The sequence below is a fragment of the Apteryx rowi genome, unplaced genomic scaffold, assembly GCF_003343035.1.
Source record: "Apteryx rowi isolate R43461 unplaced genomic scaffold, aptRow1 scaffold_118, whole genome shotgun sequence".
Classification (NCBI taxonomy): Eukaryota; Metazoa; Chordata; class Aves; order Apterygiformes; family Apterygidae; genus Apteryx; species Apteryx rowi.
This window is the reverse complement of record NW_020447397.1, coordinates 401,544-425,103: the sequence shown is the minus strand read 5'-3', so window position 1 is coordinate 425,103 and position 23,560 is coordinate 401,544. Positions and strand designations below refer to the sequence as shown.

The 23,560-nt window shown below is 41.6% G+C and overlaps 1 protein-coding gene across 1 annotated transcript in view; it reads right to left on the bottom strand.

Annotated features, from left to right (window-relative positions):
• The window catches only part of UST (uronyl 2-sulfotransferase), a 174,515-nt gene extending 157,422 nt beyond the window's left edge, over positions 1-17,093 (bottom strand). The window contains exon 1 of the mRNA XM_026083852.1: positions 16,835-17,093. Coding sequence (XP_025939637.1) covers positions 16,835-17,093 — 259 coding nt within the window. The remainder of the gene's footprint in view (positions 1-16,834) is intronic.
• Between the last annotated feature and the right edge of the window lie 6,467 nt (positions 17,094-23,560).

Sequence of the window (23,560 nt, the reverse complement as noted above, 5' to 3'; positions counted from 1 at the left end):
CTTGCCATAACATTGGCCAGCACCTGTGGGTGCATCCCATCAGGTTCCATGGACTGGTAAATGCCCAGTTTGTTTAAATGCTCCCTAACCCGATCCTTCTCAACAGAGGGTAAGTCTTCCTTGCCTGGGATTCCTGAAAACAATTTTAAGACTAAGGTGAAGAAGAGTACCCTGGCCTTTTTCATGCCCTTTGTCACCACGTCCCCCACTTCATTCAGCAACAGGCCCACACTTTCCCTAGCCTTCCTTTTGCTCTTGTAGAAGTCCTTCTTGTTGTCCTTGATGTCCCTCACCAGATTTCAATTCACAGGTGGGTTTTGGCTTCCCTAATCCCAACCCTCCATCCTCAGACAGTCTCTATTCCTCCTAGGAAGAATTCAGTACAGATCTTACAGAAAGTCTTCAGTGACACTAGGCTAATGTTTAATAATTCATAAGAAAATACTAAAAAAGTATAAAGTATAAAACAATTTCTTAAGGAGCAAGACACACCCATTTCTGCCTAAGCTCCTGAATTCCAAGAGAAGTGTATCCACACAAATCAGAGTTATTGTCAATAGCACTTCAGACCTTGCATCAACCAGTATCTTCATAGGCACGTTGGTATCCATATTCTCAGAAAACCTAGCTATTTTCATCCTGAGAAGATTTTGTAGGAAACTGATCCCAAATATTCTCTATATTTGTCTATACACTGCATTATTTAACCCTTTGTATACACAAAAATTAGTAACTACTTCATTCCTTGCTTAATACCAGCTATCTATTACCAGTGAGGTAGCAGACAATCATCAACCATTTCTCACCTGACCTGCATTGGTAAAGGAGATCCAATGCAAGTGTTTTAATTCTTCATGTCCATTCCCAACTAACTTTTAAACAATACTGACTTCTAAGTAGCAAGTCAAAGAAGAAAGCATGGGTTTAAACAATGTATTACACGTGCTTTTGCTTTATGCTGTGCATGAATAGTAGCATTCCTTTTCACTTTGGTTGAACTGATGGTAATCAAGAGTATGACTCCTCCTTTCAGATATCTACACTCACATGCATTTGCTATTGATCCTGCTTTTTTTTCAGAAGCAGAGTGCCTCTTACTGCTATTAAGTAAAAAGTCCTGTAACCCAGAGTCTGAGCTTTGCTCTCTATACTCAAAAACATGCAGGAAAAAAATTACTATTGAAGAAACAAACCTAGCAGACTTTCCTTCTAAAAATAATAATAAAAAATAAATATGTCACTACAGCCTAAACTCCAAATAAAATAAACCAAAGATAGAGTTGCATAAATGAATTATATTAAAATTTCTTAGAATTTACATTTCATTATTTAATATTATGACAGCATACTAAACCTACTTTGGTCACACACTCTGTGTTATTTCTACATAAAGAAAATAACCATCAGGCCCAACTGAACTGCTATTTGCAGCAGGAATGTAACTTTTGTGTCACAGAGAGTGAAATTTGTATAGCTCACATAAGAACCATTAGTGCAAACTCTGACTTTTTAGTTGTCTACTGCACACTTGCCCAGTTCTAAACTCCTCTACTTTCCAGAGTTTTTAAGCTAGTAAAGTAAATTTCTTTGTCAAAGATATCTTAATACATTCAAAAGCACACAAAAGAATGTTTCACAAGTTTGTTTATTCAATAAACTGTTCTTTGGGGTTCATGAAAAAATATAGCTGCAGGAGTTAGAACATGTTAAGTCTTATGTTAGTGCTAACATCACTTTAAGTGTCCAAAATCAGAGCTAAGGAAGGGAAGAGAAAGAATGCTTATGATTTTCCTCTTCCTTATTCCTTCCTCCAACCTTCTTTTCCAAGTTGAGCAGGAACATTTTCCAAACTGTAGGCGTGAACTTTATAGTATTACAAGCCTCTGTGTTATGTGACAAAAACACAGTATATTGCTATGTACTAATATATCTATCTAGTCATGTTGCATCATGAACAAAAAATCCTTGGCTCTGCAATCCAGGAACCATGCCCCGCCCCAGCATGCCACCATGGCAAATAATAGAGATTAGTAAAAGCTTGGCCAGGGAGCAGGAACCAGTGTGAGGTCAGGCATCAGGAGTGCAAACAGTCTATAACAGAAGTGAAGCATGGCTGTTTGGAGAAAGAGAAGAGTGTAAACCCTACTTATGATGTTATTTATAGAGTATGAGTAAGGAAATGTACTGAACCAGGGCCATATTCCAATGGAATAGCTAATCCCATCATTTTTAACTCGAACTTAACTACAAATTGAATTACTATGGGTTTCATACTTTCTTTGATGTAAACCATATTCACATAGGACTAGTTCAAGATCACCACATTTACTTCTTACAGAAATGAAATTTCAAGCTTGAATTAGGATCCAGAGTAATCTGCATGCAAACAGAAAATTTTCATACTTAGTGAGCCAAAGTGTAATCATGCTGTAAAAGTGAAGAATTGCAGCATAAGCCATCTAACTGATCTGCCTTAAAATTTCATAATTATTTTTTCCTTGAAACATGGTAATGATCTGTTAGTATGAGAAATCAAATTTTCCTGTTTGATCTTTTTTCTCAAGCGATGCAACTGTCTACCTCAGAATTAAGGAAATCTGCAGATGTAAAGTTTTAGCCAAAAATGGTCACAAGGTCTCATAAATGGATAAAATTTGCACGAAAGCCTCATTGACTCCCTCACATTATGAGCTCCTTTGCATTAAAAACATTTCTATTTTGAGCATAAGTAACTTAAGGAAACATTTCTGAAACTGAATATACAGCTTTTAAGCTCCATAGGCTACATAAAGCAACTGTTTTAACATTACCCATGCCACATACACAATTTTTCCCATCCATAGTAAAGGTTTTGGTGAGCAAATTATGCAGAGGGGTGACAGATACAGAAAGCAGGAAAAAATACTCCGATTATCTTTTCAGCAGGAATAGACTCCTTAACATGCCATTTATCACTTATCTGCTCCCCCAGTATTATTTCTGTCTCTCACTCACTGTTTCTGTCTGTCACTCACTTTAAGGAGAATACATTAAAAGGTATGCTCTTTCAGCTTAAATAGGGAAAGATTTACCCAGCAACCTGTCCTTTTCTCACCCCACTTTTTCCTCTCCCAGTAATCATTCCCTCCCACACATCTCCCTTCTATTTTAAGACTCTTGAGCCTGATGTACAGCTCTGCAGAAGCAGGCTTCTCCTACTGACAGGAACAAGCTTAGGAAAGACTCTAAAAAGTTGCTGCTCACAGATAGGAAAATACAAGTTTCCATACCTACATGGGAAGGAGGGTCTGCTGTGTGAAAAGCTAGTCCACAGTTTGGTAGACTTGGTTTCACACTTTCCTGTACTATTTTGTGCCTTAGAAGCCCCATCAGAAAAATAAGAATAACTTCACTACTTCTCAGGAAGGCTGGGAAGATACACACCCTACAGATTGTACAAACTCAGATTACACCAACCACAGGAGCCAGGTAAGTGCTGAGATAAAGGCAAACAGAAGGGTCTTTGTTTTCCTCTGCATCAGTGTTTTATCAGACACGCTGTACGCATTTCCAGTCAAATCCCTGCACTTCAAAGAGTGCAGGAAATTACAGCTCTATTCTTGATGCCGCTATTGATCAGGCAAATGACACTGAGCAAGCAGCATGACCTCTCTGTGTCCCTTAAATAAGAAAGTGTTAATATTTACTTTCCTTTTTGAAGCACTGGATGAAAACTGCTGTATGCAGATAAACAGAAAGTTGTACTCTTCGGTCAGTAGTGACGGAGAAAGAAGAGGAAGCTAGGAGGACACTTGGCAGCTCCTTTTCAGAAGCTGCAAGACTTTTTGGTCTATGACACCTAGCAGGAAATTCCAAACAACTTTCTTTTTTGGGTAAGAAATGCACTTATCACTGACACGATAGCTACAAAACAAACACCTCTACCTACCAAGCAGATGTACTACAAACAAACCCACTATACAGGGGAAGCTTTTACCTTGGGGACAGTTGGGTCCATGCCCCCCCACGAGCTTTACAGCCCTCAGTAAAATCTTTCTGAATCTTATTTCCCTCTTGCACTAAGCATGGACAGCGCATATGCCAGCACCCAGCCCAGCACTGCAACACACTGGAACGGGGAGAAAAGCACCCCTGCCAGTTGAGATCCCTACCAGCTAAAAACCATTAGATCCACCACTGCTGGCATATGCTCACACTCTGGCCTGACATGCCTGCTTCTTGGGCCAGCCAAGTGAAAAGTGGAGTGGCCAAGCCAGCAATGGTACCACAGCTACTTGCACAGTGAACTTACTGCATGCAAGCCACTGAACACCTCAAGACAGTAATGATTCAAATACTGCCAACCTCAGCTGTATTTGAGCTGAGGTCAGAAGGTGAAAGACACTACATGCCATTTAAAAATCTTCAGCTTTTAACATTTATAACCAAAACATTCCAGGAAAAAATTGAAACTGTCAGCTGTTTCCATGTAGCATAGTTTAGAAAACAGACCACTGCTGAGCTATAAAGAATCCTAGAGCATTGCCAAAGTTTGCCTCATTGATTAGAGAGACAAGTATCAGATTCAAAATTAGAGAGGAGAAAACACACCAGGGTTAAGAGAACAGGCTGTTTATTAGAAGATTAACTCATGTTGAATTTTACTGACTCGACAGAAAAATATTCCCAAAGGAATGAAAGAAAGTGATTAATTTTGTTCATTATTAGTGAGGCAATTTACAGAGCTTGCAGTTAGAAAAAGAGGCAGTTAATACTTCAACTTTTACCATATTAAACTTTCGCAAATGGCTATTTACATGCAAAGAGGTGGTAATATTATCCAGTTCCTAACATGAACTTCCATCAGCTCAAAAATGATTTAAGAATCAGCAACAGAAAGGCACTATGCAAGTACCTAATATTTACTTGGATTCCTCTCTCCCTCCTACATGCACAGACATAGACTTGGCTGAAAAAGACCTCTTAATAACCACCTACTTTGCAAAGGAGTTCCCTCTCACATTCTCAAATCATGCTCCCTTGTCCAGAAGGTGGCTGAAAACCCTACAGTTTTGTCAGAAGATTACATTGTTGGGAACTATTCAGCAATCATGGGATGTGCATCTAGTGCAACTACTTGATTTTAGTAAAACATTGACCTTCTCTTTCCTCCCAAACTGCCTCTGGTTTTGATGCTTCCTCAGCGAATAAGCAGCAGCACATGCTCAGATTTTGGCTAACTCTCAGTCTCTCCTGCTTCCATACGTGTTCCTAATGATAACTAATACATTTGCTACCATTAATTACTCATATATACAGCTATCTCCCTCTTGCCTATTGTGCAGATGCAGTGATGAGCAAAACAACACAACTAAAATTAAAAAAGAAAAAAAACAAACACAAGTGGTAGGGTTTAGCTGCTGCTATTTTATTATTCACCATAATTTACTTATTGTGATATCGCCCAACATGCAACACAAAAAACCCTATACATTTCTATGGAGAGTTCTGCTAAAAAAGAACAATTAGCTGCAGATATGAAAGGATCTGAGAAGTCACAATTTCACAGCCTTTGCCTTACAATATTTGCTGCAATGTTTTGGAATATATAAAACTGTTGTTGCACACCCTTTTCAGGGAACTGCAAAACTTAGGGAGAAATAAACATATTAGGTCATCAAATCCACCCAATGAGTGGTGATAGATATTCCCTTTGGCCTACTTTTCCAGTGCTTTATGCAGTCTTATTTTTAGGCATCCTAAGCACTGAGTTTTCAATGACCAACTGACATGAAGTGACCTATCAATCTAAAAACGACCTATCAATCTAAAAATGACCTATCAATCTAAAAATCTTGCCAGTGTAACTCCTGCTCTCCTCTGCCTCGTCCTCCTTCTCTTTGAAAGCCTTCCACTGGTTATCTACCAATGCTTTTAGGAATAAATACCATGATGACCCAGATTCTTCCCACCAAACTTGAAGCATTTCTCTGTGCACAAGGCAGGGGCTTAGCTGTCATAAAGACATGGGCGGCCTGAATTGCTCTTTGGAGATACCCCTGCCTCTCTCTGCTGACTACAGAGGGAACCTCAGGCAGCAGAGGGAGATCCTAATCTGAGCCCTTCAGGGAAGTGCTCAGAGTTTGAAAGAATGAGACAGGGCCTTATACACGACCCATACGCAGTTTCAATGTCAAATAACTGCTTCTGATCGTAAAGACACCTCTCTGCCCCTTCCTCCCCCCACCAGTTCTTCCCCATTTAACAGTCTCTTCTTGGTACAATATTGCCCAACCCAAATGCAATTTCTATATGTAATCTCATCAGATTTGTACAGAAGAGGTCTATCATCACCTGTCAAGGTGAAAGGACAGAACTTGGCAGGAAAGGAAACACGTATCAAACACCTAAAAGACACTTCATTTCACAGATGCTTTACAAATTTACTAGTCTGCTTCATAAAGCTTAAAAAAAATGTACTTAGGCAAAAGCTATGAAATATTTACTTACTCAACTCATACCAAATTTCTCACATGTATTTCAGAAATATCTATTGTTAAACTTCAAGCTAGCAAAAAAATCAACCCAAATGGTATTTTATGTACCTTGGCTTATGAAAAAAGTTATGAAAAACCCTCTTACTTGCTATTGAAATGTCCTAAGATTTGGGACACTTCTGTGGCTATCTTCCTCATTTCACAGTAAAACAAAAAGATATACAGAAGTTAAAACAAAAACAGTGAAGAAATACTTGCTGGCAATAGAAAAAAACTTCTGTGGATAGGAAAGCCATATAAAAGACTTGCAGTCTTTTGCAGGTCTGTCTTATCTTTTAGTTTTTTAGGGGTTTTTTTGAAAATCATCCCTTTCATATTTTGCTGTTGCATTTTGCTTTTGACTCTTACTGATGCCTAATTCCTCCTTTGGACAGTGGTCTATGAACTATTACAGTTTGACCAAAAAAAAAAAAAATCAAGAATACCAAGCCAACTGTTAGAAGCTTTAAATTCATTAGATAAGGAGCGCCGCTGCCCTGAAAGATGCTCAGTGATTTCCAAACTGAGAAAAAATTGGAAACCATGAGTCAAATCCCTTTGATTAGTAGCTTTTGATCTGGCTGCTGTCCTCTATTCTCAAAGATTTACCATTTCTTAGCAGTTTGGTGACCCTGTTGTACAAGTACAAGGTTATGTTGGCATCCTCTCTGGAACAGCTATACTGAACTGAACCAACCATCCACTTAATCAGTAGAGGTTTTTAAAATGAACACCCTCAGGGGCACTGAAACATACTTCTTCGGTATAGCCAAGTTGCACTGCTTCTTTACTCAAACCCCCAAGGGCTCCAAAATCTCCATCCCAGTCTCATGACGACTTCTACCCTGAGCATTAAGTGTGATAAGAGGAAAACTCTGGCAAACACGCAAATGTCTATTTCTAAAGCATTAGTACTAAGAAACCATAGTATAAACTGAATCATTGTGCTTTCACTCTTACAAAACCACACACATCTATTTTTCACACAACAGGGTCTGCTCCCCCCACTGCAGCTCTAAAGGGCAAGGGGGTAAAATAAATTTCAGTCAAATAATTGCTCTCCACTTCCTATCCACCCCTCCATTCTCAAAACATCCTCTAACCCAGATTCTGAAACAAAGAAAAACAAATGCCTCATTATATAAACATAAGTTATGTTTGAAAATCTACTTGCCTGCTCACCAATAATGTTGGGGAAATTTTCCTTGATGAAAAGTCATGCGTCAACATTTTCCACAGCTTTCTCTTGAAAGTTAAAAATATATATATATATTAAAAAAAAAAATAAAGATTTTAGCTTCTGCTTCTGAGTCATTGCTGCACTGGTCAGATCAGGTCTTATGAACAAGCAACTCCAGTGGCCAGGGGAAGAAGGCAGAGGTTAAGGCAGCAGCAGGGTACTCAAGCCCTGTGCTCCCTTTCAAGTTAATGGCAACAGGCAACAGACAATTGGCATCTCTGAAAAAGATTGATCCTACTTGCATTAGACATCTATCATTAGTCGTAATGAAGTGGGGCGGCTCTCTCTCCTCATTGAGAAGAGGGGAAACCTAGATAACCAGCTTAGAGCAGATACCTTGCTGAGTATATGAACTTTTGGATACAAGTCTCAGCCTTACACCAAAATCCAAAGAGGCACTTAATTCTCATTAATTTCTAAGGGATTCTCAGCTCTTTCTTGCCCCTGTCGTAAGAATGACCATTTACTCTTGACCCTTGTAATTCCTGGCTCTTCATCTTTACTTCCAAAGWAAAATAATACAAAACTGGGGGCTGGAGGGAACCTCCCCTCTCCCCTCCCCCCACCCTCCCAATTTTTCAGTAAAAGCCATAAAATTAGAACCAGCTGTAAATTAGAACTGCATTGTAGACAATAAAATTAGAACTGGTCCTTAAAAATTATCTATCCTGAATAACAGTGTGGTAGTTTATTTTCTTAAGTGTGTTCATACAAACCCACACAAACATACAGCACAGCTATTCACTCATCTGGCTGTACTTCATAAAAGTGGAGATACACACCATGCTGCAATACAAAACAGCACTCGCAGGGGGTCATCAGCAGGTGCAAAGTCAGAACTTCCAAAAAACCTATAAATAGACTTTTTTCCCCAGTCCAAAATGAAGTAGTAAACTCTTACAACTCATCTGCAAAATTATCTTTGCATAGAGGAACAGCTACTAGATCAAAATATCCACTGGCATTCTTGGGGTCACAGGAGTAAGACATTAACATAGATAAGAATGATAAGATAAGAAATACAGAGTCCTTCTTTGGGGTTCTTAAGTGCCAAAACTTTAAGTCTGAAGACCTGGGGTGAATATCTCTCAAAAAGCACTCAAGAGATTTCAGTACTCCCAGTTTCTCGTTTGACATGAAAGTGATTAGAAACCCTCTCTTGTGATTAACAATGGGATCACAAGAAGAGAGAAAGAACCAAGTCCCAGATGGAAACAAGAGGGAGAACAGAATACCAGAAAAGTGTAATAGATAGGAAAAATAAATGAGTTGTTCACTTTCTTTTAACCCAGTTGTGTTTTTTTCCTCTTTCAAGCTTTTCTGTCTTTGGATCTTGTTTTATTTGATCTGTTACAGAGTTTTTCCACCCAAAATCAAGTCGCTCCATTTTATCTTCATCATATGTTATACAAATTTTGACAATGGAGACATATTTAAATAACAAATGAAAAACTGATGTCCTTTCTTCCACTTAACTCTCACGACTGATTCTGGAATTCACAGTCATGAGCTATGAATTTCAAAATAAAGTGTTATTTTTATCAGGAATCAGTGCAACAGAGCTAGCACAGGTAGCACAGGAGGAATCTCAGATCATTTACTGGAGTTAAAAAAAAGAAATGAGACAGGTTTTATTTTCCCCATAGGGTTTTGTGTGTTGAAACTTCTGTATGAGTTACTTATGCTGGCAAGCTTCCCTTTCTGGCCACCTTTAACACTTATTGTTCTTTGTCAAGCCCTAAGTTAAAGCAATTTTCCTCCTGCCTAATTTCATATGAAAATATGAGAACAAGTCCATCAATCACTTCTTCTCCTGTGACAGCCAGAATTTGTTTTGGCTGAATATTCTCTGACAGAGCCTGAAGTGCTTGCCCCATTCACTTGAGGTGAAAGAGACTTCAAGAAATTGTATTTTTCACCTGTTTTTGCAAATGCAGTCTAAGCAGTGCCACTAGAAACAAGAAGTAAGTGACCCGCTTACATTCTCCTGTATTGAAATCTTCGATATGAGAACATATATGCAAACCTGTTAGAAACTGATGCCCTTTGATCAGACTCTGGAGCTCAGTTATAGCAGTAACTTCTGAAGTAGAACTGCACAGAGACCACAGAGTTAACGAACTCTAGCGATAGCTTTAAAAGAAAAGTGAAGTAGCAGGAGCGCTGACTTTGCCTCAGCCTACACAGCAGCTCCACTCTAACACTCACTGTCTGCCTCATCTCTTTTGATACGGTCAAAATCCCTCAGTGACAAGAGGATTTATCACTAATATCTTTTTCCTTTAAGTATTTCTATGGCTATCATCACTTTAAAATCTGAGAATATCATTCTCTACTACATATTTATCTTCAAAATGTCCTTCGGGCAAAAGAGTATTAAATGAAGAGAGAAATAACACACAACTTCCAAGTCACCCGAGCTCTGTCAGAGCAGGGAACTGAAGCCTCCCTCATTTCCCCAAGTCCAAGTGTAGCATCCCATTTAACCAGTAGACTGTTCCTCTTACAGGTGCATATACCACCCTACCATATAATCCGATACTAATATAAAACCAAGCACAATTTTGGAAAAGCTATAATAATACTCCCTCATGTTGGAAAGTGAATTAATCCCTTCAAAGTCACAGATAAAGTCAACAATATGAAACACAGAAAAATGTACATAGGTGCACATATACAGTGCCTGATACCTAAGCTGGAGTTTGGTTTCAAAAGCAGACAATAGATCCCTGAATAAATACTGTCCAATTTTCCAAATATATTTAGAATGTCATCAAGACACATTCACGCAGTCTTAAATATTTTCTGTTATCACTTCACCGTATATGGTGTTACAGGGCCAGTGAGGATAGCGTAGTCCAGTAACGAGCCTTTCTGAAAGGAAAAGCCTTGAGTCAGTCATAAAAACAGAGGCATTCCGTTTCTCCTTGAGGTTTCCTTTGACAGCATGCTGCAATAGGTAGAGCATGGTTACTCTTACAACTGGACAATTTGTGAATGATAAGCAAGTCATGCAGGCTTTTCAGGAAAGTCTCTTTGAGATGAGCTACACTTTTTTGTTTTCCAGACAAGCTCATTTAAAATCTGACAGCTTGGTAAGGTAGGTTAGGCTCCAAACACATCCTACTTCAAAAGAAAATACCTAGCACATTTTCAATACCAAAACAAGGTAGTCAAAAGAGGACAGAAAAGTCAATTAAGAAAGATATAGCTACAGACTTGTCATTTTGATTCAGACTATCTCTTTTCAAGGCTGTAAAGAAAAGCTTCTCAACTGAACTTTCAGTTCCCTGCAATGTTAATGAATTTAAAAATGTAGTAAATCTTGAGTGCAATGTATTCTTAAACAATCCACTGACAAGCCAACCAAAAATCAAAATACTTTAAAGTACTGAAGAACTATTTTGAGAATACTACAAATTCTTGAAAATGAAGGGGAAAAAAAGCCAGTAAGAAGGTAACCAGAGCCTTGGTACATACTCCTTTAAGAAATAGATACTGTGTAATACTGTATATTAAACATCCTTAGACCAGACTCTGTTTCACACACACCTGAAGGGCCTTCAAAGATGGAAAGTTTGTAAAAAATCATATTCAGGATCCACGTGCAGAACAAAACTGGATGTGACAACTCTTTCTGGCCATGCTACCTTTGGCCAGAATAAAGCAGCACACTATTTACCTATGATGAAGCATTCTAGGTGCTTTTATTGTTTAAAAAAACTTGCTGCACTTTCCATCCTTTTCAATATAAATGCAATATTACAAGAAAAGCAAAAAAAAAAAAGTTGCTGTTTTTTTCCCCTCCTATAGTTCAGGCATAAAAGCATACCACACACTGTCAGTCACTTTTATTGTTTCCCTTGGATAGTTGGTTTTCCCTTTCTGCTCCTCTTTTAAGATGATAACAGGAAAGAGAAAGACACTTCAGAAAAAAACCCTACTGTAATAAAGCAAATTCATCCTACCTCAAAAAAAAAAAAATTTGCTTGGGTTTAGTTTAAAATATTTTGAAGAGTTTTGTTACAGCATCTCTAAAAATTCAACCAAAATTTCTTTCTCCTTCTTCCATTTGACAAAATTATGGTTATATTCCCTCATGTGCCCAAGATAAACGTAACTGTTGTTGTGACAACTTTCAGCCTACTGAGTACATCTCCTGGCCAAACTACTCAAGAGCTTCCAATGAAATGAAGAGTGAGTCTAGGGAGCAATTTAGAGCACAACCAGTCACTTCAGGCTTTTGTCTCACATCAGGAAGTGCACAGGACAGGCAGCTTCCACAAGCAATCAAACCCTTGACATCAGCTGCGTACTTGTTGGCCATCTCCTGGGGAGTTCAACAGGGAAATGGCTTAATTGACATGAACAATGCCACAAAAAAGTTTGCACTGCAAATACTGAAGATCAAAAGATTTATTTTTTATTGGCTATTAGAGGGTTGCTACCAACCCTTGGAAATACTCATTTCCGTATTTTGAAGCAGGTATATTTCATAAGCTAAAGCAGGGAAAAAAAAGGTAACTTAAAAATACAGCAGTCTCAGGGGAATGGAGTCGCTGGTGCCCTCCCCTAAACCCACAGGACTGGACAAGATTCATGAGTTCTGTCTTATACATCTTATAGGAGATCTTTCTCACTTCCTTCAACTGTTGAAGTTGATTTTTGATTAGGGTGCCAGTACCACCTTGGCAGAATTAGCAAGTAAAACCTCATAGATGTTGTGTAAGTCCCAATTCTCCAGTTTATTACTGAAAATTGGCAAATCTTAAACTTTCTTATTTTTTGGACCCCATAGATTGTCCAGGACTGGTATGCACTCCCATATAGCAAATTTAAGCCTACTGGAAACAGGCTTATTTTACTAGTTTTCACAGATTCTTTAGACATAACCCACAAATGCCCATGACCCCAAGGATTACACACTGAAAACCAGTGCTCTAGAACTATCCTAAAGGCATTACAACAGTGCAGATTTTGAGCCACGTTCTTGTGAACCATAGCCAGAATGGACAGCAGAAACCAACGGCTTTCCACAGACCTTTCCACTGAACTAATATGAACTTGAAGTCAGTACAGGATAAAACACAATGCTTAGCACAGTCTCGTATCTACTGAACTCCTCCCATTTCTCTTCCCATACTCCTATTTTGCAAAAGGGAAAAGATGGCAATGGAAAAGGGGAAATACTGCATGTAGGTACTTCTTCTCCTGCAAGCTGCCACAACTTTTTTCCAAAAGATTCTCCCCAATCTGTGTGGCAACGGGACAAAACAAGAGATTCATGGACAAGAAACCACAGAAGCTGGTCCAGGAAAAAAAAAATTACTAATAATCTAAATATTCTGAAAATACAGTCATCTTTGTTCCCCTTCAAAAAGAAAAGTTTTAGGCAAAGCAAAAAAAGATTTGCTTTAACTAGCAAATCTTCACTGTTAATTCCTTTGAAAATAAACTTATTCCTCCTCCTCCACAGTGTGTGATGCAGGTCTAAGAACAAAATGAAAGCTATTCAACTCCATTGCTTTCTCACTGCCTACATTTTTTTATGCACCCACCCGCCTGATGCAGATGTGATTTCTCTCCTGATTTCTATTGAAGTTTTGGTGTTGTTACTTACGAACATTCTTTCAAGTTCTGAGGTAAAAACATCCAAGTATTCCCTTCAGAGTAACATAACTAACCATGAACAATGCAATGAAACTTGAATGCAAATAAAAATAAAGCCAGACAAGAAGACCCCCCACCTCATGAAGGCTGCAAAGTAATTAAACAGAGAAATCAATTTTACCTTTGATCTGTTCTTTTTTTGGTTCTTGTAGCTTTAAATGCAAAGGGTGGCTGCAAAAATCACACACTGGAACCATGATTTGCAAACTAACTGTTTCCTTCTGTTTGGGGATTTAAATTTTCACACCATAAATTGTGGCTTGGAATGGCTGGAAGGAAAGAGCTGCCTGTTCACTGGATCTGTGGCTTCAGGGGAAAAAATGTTTAATATTTTTTAATATCATGAAACTTGACTTGTCAATCTGTCAGATAAAACACACATTCACATATGTAGGGCTTCGGTCATTAGCAGTATAGGATGCCCAATACCTACTCCTCCAAACACTTGTGTTAGTTCCCTGGAAGAGAGTGAGACTACTTGGTTACATAGCTGTTCAGGTGCTTAAGTAACCAACTGTGACCATTCATTCTAATGCAAACATGAAAACTCTTTCAGGTTTAGATCACTTTAATTCACTTTTAAAATGAGATGTTTACAGGGGTACCATTTGCAAACCTTGCCGGCTGGATAGCCCACAGAATATGCCACCATTCTCGCAAAACCTGCACTTCGTACAAAAACTCTTTAACAGTGTCAACCATATGGATCACCTTTGACAGTCCAAGTGATCCTGTACACCAAGAAAGTGTAAAATAACTTTTAGAAAGTAACATACAAATATGTACCACTGCAGTGAGGCAAAATATGTTCCATTCGTTTGTAGAGGTAGCAGCACAGGTTGCTCACTGGGGAGATCACACAACTTGGACTTGAGCCACAAGGACTCTGCTTCCCACTCAGCCACCAGCCTGTTGCAGGATGTTAGACAAGTCCTTGCCTTCTCAGCATCCCAGGTGACCCAGGCACAAAGAGGAAACTCCTATACTAACTGGTATGCAAAGTGCAGAAGTTCTTTAATGGGTGCATATTAATAGATCTCTATCTACTGAGGGATGCCGGTGTTCAGAATCCATTTTCAAAGAATATGGCACTCCTTCCTCATGAGCTCATGACGTTTAGACGCATACAGTAAGGCTCTGCTGAACTTGCTGAGCACCTCACAAAAATGATCCAATCCAAATGATCCAATTGGTGACCCAATCACCTAGATCCAGTGGCTTTCCAGGTGTTTGATTTGCAGGCCTCACAAGATTTCCAGCAGAGAGACAATTACTGGCTACTAGTGTTAAAACAGTAGATCCTAGTTTATTTCCAGGATCCCTCAAAAGCAGTCAAAAGACCACAAACTGGGAAGCTATGTAAGCCAGTATTTCTCAGACTCTATTCCTAGATTAGCCAAGCAACATCCATCCTTGATGAAAATTAAAAATAAAAAATTGGCATCAACCTTGCTTTTAGAAAAGAGAGATACGTGCTTGACCCAGTTAAAAAGTCAATCAATTGTAAGCAAAACCTACTTCCACCTCAGTGGAAAATTTGTCAATGTTCTCTTCAACAGAGGAATTTCTTCATAATTGTAACATGAAAGGAAGAGAAAAATAAGTCAGTAAAATAGAAGCCAAAAATGCAATACACTGTTGTTTTTGGGAAGCAATATTCGAAGAGTTTCTTTTTCTCCTGTTCTCACTAGAATTTTCATATACGTTTTTCTCCATCTACACTAGAATCAAAGAATTCTGAAAGCCCCCCACAAAGCAGAGACAAATTAAATCGGGTTGCAGAGGACCTTGTCCAGCTGAGTTCTGAATATCTGCAAGGATATTCAAACCTCTCTGAGCAGCCTATTCCAATGTTTAACCATCCTCATGTTGAATTTTTTTTCCCTAATATCTCATTGGAATTTCCCTTTTTGCTTGTGTCTCTTGCCTCTTGTCGTATTGCTATGCATCTCTCGGAACAACCCGGCTCTGTCTTCTCCATACTATCTCATCAATTAGCTGAAGACATAGGATTGTTTTCCTTTAAAGAAAAGCAACACATACACACACACACACACACACACACACACACACACACAGAGTCATATTCCCAAAATGTTCATAAAATACACACAGACTTGGGTTTTCAGCTTATTTTTCTTCAAATACTGCATTTTAGTTTGCAACTTAACACCACCTCTTCTGGATTGTCCTTCTACAGTGCATAATACTAAATGCTTGTCTTCATGGGCAAATGACACAGAGTAGCTAAAGTGATAAAAACTCAAGTTGTTCTGCAGTAATCCTCCCGTATGGAAAAACCCTTAGTTTTTGTTCCCTATTTGAGTTAGTCCTGCCAAGCTGAGGTACTTATATACTCTGTTTTTTGTCACTTCCTTGTTCAGTAGGGAAATAGCGTTTACCAGTGTGGAAACGAGACACAAAGAAAAACCACGTGCAACCTAGTGGATGTGGGACTGCCTCTAGGGAGGTCCATAACTTGAGGACAAGGACCACGAGCTACTGAGCACCGCACATGCCTGCTGCTCCCTCTGGATGCCCGCCTGGGCACCTCGCTCAAGGTCACGCAGGCTGTAGCAAAGCACCACAGTGAACTCAAGCATTCGAGCATCGCTGCTCGGCCCCTGCTAGGACGCACTTCTCTCAAGAAGCAAACCAGTGGCACATTAATGGACACCTTGTTCACAAAGTACGTTATATATATGTATTATATGTATAGAGATATGTATATATTTTACAACTGCATCTTCTGTCACGAACAGAGAGGACAGTAGTGCCATTTGTAATCCCCCTTTCCTCCTACTGCCTACAGCAGCACGGCTACGCACGTTTGAACGTAGTCCAGAAGTTCAGATACAACTTGTTATGCCTGAACTTCCACGTTTTGTAACCTGCGGGCAGTAAGCGCAGCTTTCGCCTTGACTTCCAAACTCAGACCTGGACTGACAGCAAGACGCAACTCGTAAACCGAGCTCCGCGTACGATCAGCAGGCAAACAAAGAGACATCCCTGGCCATAAATCTGTTTCGGATTTAAGGGAGAGCCTGAAGGGAACTCTACCTTACGCCAGAATTAACTCCTGAGGAGACTCGCTCCCACCACCCCTCTCCCCGGGGCACGGTCCCCCCCAGCGCGGCCTCCCCGCTCCCGCGGGCTGCCGATGCCCGACTGAGCCCGGGCCGCCTCCGGCTCCCCCTGGCACCGCGGAAACGTGCGGACGGGGAAGCCGGAGCCCCCTCGCCGCAAGCCTCCGCGAAAGCCCAGTAATTCTTAAAAAACGGGCTGGGGGGGAAGCGAAACAGGAACCGCGGGGAGACCCTCACGGCAGCGGGCGGCCACCCCGCAGCCGCCCCGCAGCGGGGGCGAGGAGGCGCCGCAACAAGTCGCCGCCGCGCCGCGCCGCCCTTACCCAGATAGTGCCGCAGGTCCAGCAGAAAGTGCGGCGGCCCGCCGTTGAGCTGGTAGAAGAGGGAGCCCAGGCAGAAGAGCAGCAGGGCGGCCATGCAGAAGCCGTAGTCGCGCACCGAGAGCAGCGGCAGCAGCGAGAAGCGCCGCCGCCGCTTCCAGCCCCCGCCCTGGCCCGGGCCCCCTCCCGCCGGCGGGGCCGCGGGCGGCCGGGGCGCCGGGCAGTCCCCAGCGCCGCCGGCGGGCTGCTGCTTCTTCTTCATCCTCCCCTTCGCCGCCGCCGCCGGGTCACACAGCCCGCCGGGCAGAGCGCATCCTCCATCCGCCTGCTCGGCTCCGGCTGCCCGCGGCGGGGAAACTTCCCGGCGCTCAGGGGACCCGTCCCGTCCCCATCGCCGCCCGCCCCGGCCCCGCTGCAGGCGAGTCCCCGGCGCGGCGGCGGCGGCGGCGGCGGCTGCGGAGCGGCGCTAAGGGGAGGGGAAGGCGGAGGAGGTGGTCACCATCCCGCTCCCTGGGGCTTCGCCTCTCCTCCTCCGCCGCCGCCGCGCTCTCGCTCCCTCTCTCCGCTCGGCCTCTCGCGCCGGTGTCAAGTTACAGCCAATGCGCCGCCGGCGAGCGCCTGCGGCCCGCGGCGGGCTTGTGCGTGCCGCCCGGCCCCGCCGGCCCGGCCCGGCCCCGCGGCCCCCGCGACGCGCCCGTTGCCTCCGCGCGAGCGACCCCTGCGGGCGCCGCCGGGCGCCGCCGCTGCCCGCCCTCGGCGGGGCCCGGCCGCCTGCCCCCCCCACCGGCCCCCGGCCCCACCAGGCCCTGGCCCCAACGGCCCCCCGGTCGCCCGCCGTCCCGACCCTTTGCAGCGGGTCCCTGCCCTGGCCCCCGGCCTGCGTGGCGGGTGGGCTGGTGCCCCGCTGCCTAAGGCCGAGAGGTGCCTGCGAGGCGCTCCCCGAAGGCAAATTCCACAATTTGCCTTCAGGGAGCCCCTCACAGCCAAAGGGGGACCCTGAGGTGCACGCAGGGACCCCCACAGCCACCCGCCTGCACGGGCTGTGCTTGCGGCTGACCTGGCGGGGAACAGCCTGTTGGCCGAGACCCCCCCCAAGGCCCTGGCCACCCGGCCAGAGACGTCCTGATCCCGCCAGCCCCCTTGCCCTGCCGGGGCCACTGCTCTCCAGCGGTGGGGTGCCCCGCTGGGGCTGGCCAAGGCAGTGGCACGGGGGCCAGACCTGCTGCCCCCCATCCTGCCGGCCAGGCCCCGGGGCCCCAAAGGCTGGCGCCACGCCTACGCGCTTATGTTAGGGCTGCTGGTGCTTTTGTTGCTGTGATTGCAGCGATAGAAAGGTGACTTAATGTTGTGGTGCTGTAGATGAATCTAACGCAGCATCAAGAGTCGGCGCCTTTATTTTAGTGTAACTTTGTTCGTGGGGGAAAAGAGGGATGGTTCTTACTGCAGCTTTGCTGGGATAACTAGCACGGGACTGTTGTCTACTGGAGACAAGGCTTTAGACCTGTAAGGAAATTCCAAAATTAAGATTGCTTACGCAACCTTCGTTTGACCTTCTTGTGCATATGAGTTGTGATACAGTCTCTAATTACATGATCATGTTGTTTTTCCTGGAGAACTACTGCTTCCTACAATGCATAGGAGGGATGGTATTCACTCAGTGCTGAGCTATTTAATGGCTTCATCCTCTTTATACAACATATGTCCTCAATATGTCCTGATGGCTTCTTTAGAACTATTCTTGTCCTTAGGCATTGTCTAAAGTAGAAATACATTTCATTCCACGTTGTGGTTGCATTACCAGTACAACAATGGAGGCCTTAATATAGTATTGCCAGCTCACAGTTTCATTTTATGGACCTTGTAGAAAGGGCTTCCTCAAGATCCAGCAAAACAAGTTTTCTCCATCGTGGTTCGGGAGAAAAATAGGAAATCATGACCCAAGTGCAACTTGCCAGGTCAGAAACCAAAAAGCAATTACTCCTTTCCTTTTTAGACTTAAAAAATGCAGTCTGATTTAGGGGGCCTGACTCATAATTTTTTAGCACTTGCAGCTGGAAATTCTGCTCAGTAGACAGGAGTCAGATGTTTTTGCCACTTACATTGAAAGGCCTGGATGAATGCCTGAATCTTACCTTGAATGCCTGAATCTTACCTATGCTGCTGGCTTAGTATTGTTGCTAGCATCCAGTGGTAAAGGGCATTTGCTGAAATATAGAAATTAACTTTTTAGTATGGACAAGACTATAGGGCTAGAATCTGAGAATAAATAACAAGTGAGCAATCCCACGGGATACCTTGATAAAAAATATCTGCATACTGGCTAAAAGATCAGACCTTCTTAGGTAGTTTGGAGATGAATCTCTTAACTTTAGGTACATAGTTCTTTGACATTGTACAGGCCCTTCAAAATCTTACACAAAACTTGTAGCAAAGAGAAAGTTAGGAATGACTCCTCATTTTTGAAAAGGAGAAAACAAAAGTAATATGCTGTAAAACATAATTCCGTTTTGGCTAGTATTTAAGCACCAAAAACAAAGACAGCAAAACATAAATCCTTATGACTGCAGTTCACTTTAAAAAGAAATATTCAATAACCTTAACCAGATAAAGTCATAACTCTAATTGCATGGTAAAACTATCACTTCTTAATTCTCATGAATGTTGGTTTGAAACACAAAGTATTGGGGGACTTATTTAACTTGCATTGCTGCCATGGATGTTTTACATTATTTTATATTTTTTTGAATACCTACCTATCTACCAAATCGCTTATGATGACCAAACTGCAGATTCATTTAATAGTGCTAGTTTCTGTTGCAAATGAGAAGCAGGTATGCACTTACACCGAATGTCTGAGAAAAATGGATGCCTTGACAAAAAGACAGACAACATCTGTAAGGTGAATCAATAAATCTTTATTTTTCTAGTTGCAAAGAATGTCTTTGATCTCTACGAAGAAATTTTGAAAGAAAAAAAACCCAGACCCATCAATGGAGCAAGATTTAAGTGGGAATACTATACATCTGAGAAAGTTCTTTCCTAACTTTTAGGCATCAGCAGGCAAAAATTTCTCTTGGAAGGAGATGAACTATCATGCCTATGTTATTCTGTCAATTGAAATGCCTAAAATTAAACTAAGACAACAAACAGGAAAATAATTATTATTTACTTTATATTGTAGCTTGATATAGTGCAGCTATTTCTATCTCAATTTTTAATTCTCCTGTTACTCATCTACTTCAGCCAAAACAGTATGATTTTGCATGCACAGCATACAGCAATAAAAACATATATAATCTTCAAATTATTGCATTCCCATTCACACAAAATACCAAAGCATGAAAAACACGAAACCCACATTAAAAGTGTATTAAGGTTGAAAAGTCAAGCATTGACACTTTAGGATAAACCAAAGGTAAGATTTTCAGGCAAACTAGTTTTGACTTCTAGTGCATATGATTTACAGTTTATAATTTAATTAGATGATTATGTTATTTTACTCACAGGACTGCTACCTTGTACAGCGTATGGGGCAGACACTATTCACTCAATGTGCAGCTTTTCCATTTATTCTTAATCTCTTTGTTCAACGTATGTCCTCAGGCTTTGTTTAAACCTATTTAAATCCTGCCTGTAATACAGAATTATTAATGTCATAGCTGGCTTTTTTACAACATTCATTGTTACAGTATGTTGAGCATTTGATGAATGTTTATGAATTACTTTCATGAGATGTAGCTAATATCACCATTTTACTGATTGGGAAATGAGACACAGAGAGTTAAGGTTAAATGTGTCTATTAATTTTGGTTGCCTGCCTTGTGTTGACTGGGGTTTGCTTTGGCGAAATACTTACCATTATGCAGCGCTTTATGTGTTCAAAGCATAGCTCCTATTGACTTCAGACACAGCTGTGAATGCTAAATACTTCTACAAATCAGACCCCAGGCTCTCCAACCAAACACCAAGCATAAAAAGAGCACTCAGTGCCACCTGTAGTTCAAGTGATCTGCTTGGTGTCATATAGGAAGTCTGTGGTGCTGGCAGACACAGAATCAACAGTTTTAAGAGCAGCATTCCCTACAGCAGTCCTTGTCCTCTTTGCCTGTCTTCTCCTTGTCCCACACCTCTCTTTTTCCTTCTCTCCTAGACCCAGTCTTTGCTCCAGGCTCTTTGTCCAAATCTGTTTCCTTCCACATCCTCATCCAGGCCAGGTCCAGCTTTTGCTCAGCGTCACTGGGACTGAATCCCCCTCCAGCTGCCTGGGTTCCAGCAAGCAGAGGCGCAACTCCCTGAGGCTGGAAGAAGCTAAAGGACCAGACCATGGCTGCCAAAAAAGTTCCAAATGAGCCACCTCAGTGCATTGCTAGAGATTCCTGAGCTAACACATAGCTCCAAATGCATTAGTTCAGAAATAAGCTAAATGAGTGAGACAAACAGAGAATGGAGTTGTGCATCTGCACAACACACTGCAGTACTGTGCAAAGGTACTAATTTGGGTTGCAGTAGCTCAATGGCTGTGTCAGCATAGGTTACCCCTAGGCTAGTTAGTTTTGCTTCTCAGCCCAACCAGACATAAAGTCTTGCCAATGGAGCCGTATGCTCATGGTTCTGAGCCTGGGACTTTCATTGCTCATTTGGGAACATCTGCCCCAGTGTGCGGGGGTGCTGCAGGTGCATCCTCAGAAGTTTTTACTGAGCACACATCGTCTGAGATTGTGTCGAGATCTAGTGTTTTCCATGGGAATAGCAAAAAAAACCCTAAAATGAAACAAACACCTATGCTCCAAGGAATGGAGTCATTACCACTTCTCATTTTTGCAACAGGAAGATTTGGTTTCTAACATAACCAAAACGTCATCTTTTCCTCACTCTTACAAACATCTGAACATCTTTTGCTGAATTTTCTAAATAAATTCTAATTAAGCAAATTTCCCCAGCTGGGAAAATTTCAGAATAGTCATTTTGCAAAGGTATAAGCAGCTAGAAAAAGATAAGATATAACCTGGGCCCTAATTTTCACAGGATGGTAAGGGTGGAGGAAATTCAGATGCAAGGCTTCACAGAAATAAAGGTTCACTGATTTAACAGAATAGCATCATCCAATGTCATCTGGAAAGCGCCCATGAAGGATTGCAGCTTTGGATTCTTCCAGTACTCTCTCTGATTCAGAAAAGGCCGAGAGCATAACAGAGTAATTGATAGCAACTGTGCAGGCTTCATTTTGCTTTATTCATCAACAGTTGATAATTTGATGGAGATCAAATAAGTGTGCACCGCAGGTTTTCATTTCATGCACCCAGAATGCTTGCAAATTTCATCTTCCTTGCTTGAGCTGGAATTTCAGCTTTGTGCTGACTGGTTGTATTAATTTTCATCTTTGGAGGAAGATTCAGGAATATATCCTCAGGAAAAATATGGCAGTAGATGTCTGAAGACAGAGGCAGTCTACTGCTCATATGCCAGGTAGAAACAAGTTGGTGACACCAAGGGAACAGATTCATTCCAGAGGAGTTATTGGTACTTTATAATTAGAATGCTATTTTAAATTACATGAAGATGTTCTATCAACACCACTTAGAGAGTAATAGGATTTATCAGAAGGGCTTTATATTAATCCCTTGGCATTGCTAGCTATCTCCAGAAATGGACTACCCACAAGGCAACCCTGGCTCTTAATATTACTGCTTTTATTTATTTGTTTATCAGAAAATGGGTAACAAGAGAATTAAAACAGTACACTTTCATTTTTAATCAGCTAGATTTGAGTATCGTTCAGAAGTGGCAATGGAAGCTGAAGGTACAAGAGGATGCTGCACAACTAATTTTCATGATAACTAATTTTTTTCTCCTTTGTAAAAAAAAAACCAGAACTCCCAACTGATTCACTTTGACTCTGTGTCCTCTTTGTATTGATTTTCTGATACCAGTCTAATTATTGCATATGTCTGCAGAAACTRCTAATAGAAAGGCAGAAGTTTCAATGTGTAAACATGAGTTTTCACATAGCAAACCATTAAAAGCTACATTTGTTTAGACAGTTAACAGAATAACACCATATGATGTACTGGCCAGATTTAGACATGTTAAAGACGGAGACAGTCACATGGGGAAAATACAGTACTGGAATTAATTAGGTACCAATTAAAATAGATAGTTAGGCACTTATGTTTAAATCCAAGAAATGCAAAAATATGTTAGAAACACTCAGCTATCTCCAGAATAGCTGGTGCTTGTATGCAACACCATGCAGAGCTATGCCATTGTAATACCAGGGAGCAGCAGAGCGAGGTTAGCATGGTGCTCTCGACAGGATTAGTCATTTTGGGCAGAGAGCCATCCCAGCGTTGTTATATCTCTTCCAGTCCCAGAATTATTTTAGACATCTCTGTAGTACACTGCATGCTATATATAGCATAGGTATAACCTTAGGTAGGGAGCTAAGATAATGCATTGGTGTTCCTGCTGGAAACTTCACAGCAGGATGGAACAGACTGTCAAAGAAAGCCATCTAATCCAGCCAATAGGAAACCTCAGTCCAAAATTCAGGACCCACATCTCTGAAACCGCTCCCAAAATTAAGTGTCCTTGCCAATTTTCTGCTAATCACTGCCGCTCTTTTGTCAGATAAGGCAGACCTACACACCAGGTCTCTTCTCCTTCTTTTCTCATGCCAAATAGGACACCTTTAATAGCAGGGATCAGAATCACTGTTCTCAGAGTATCTCA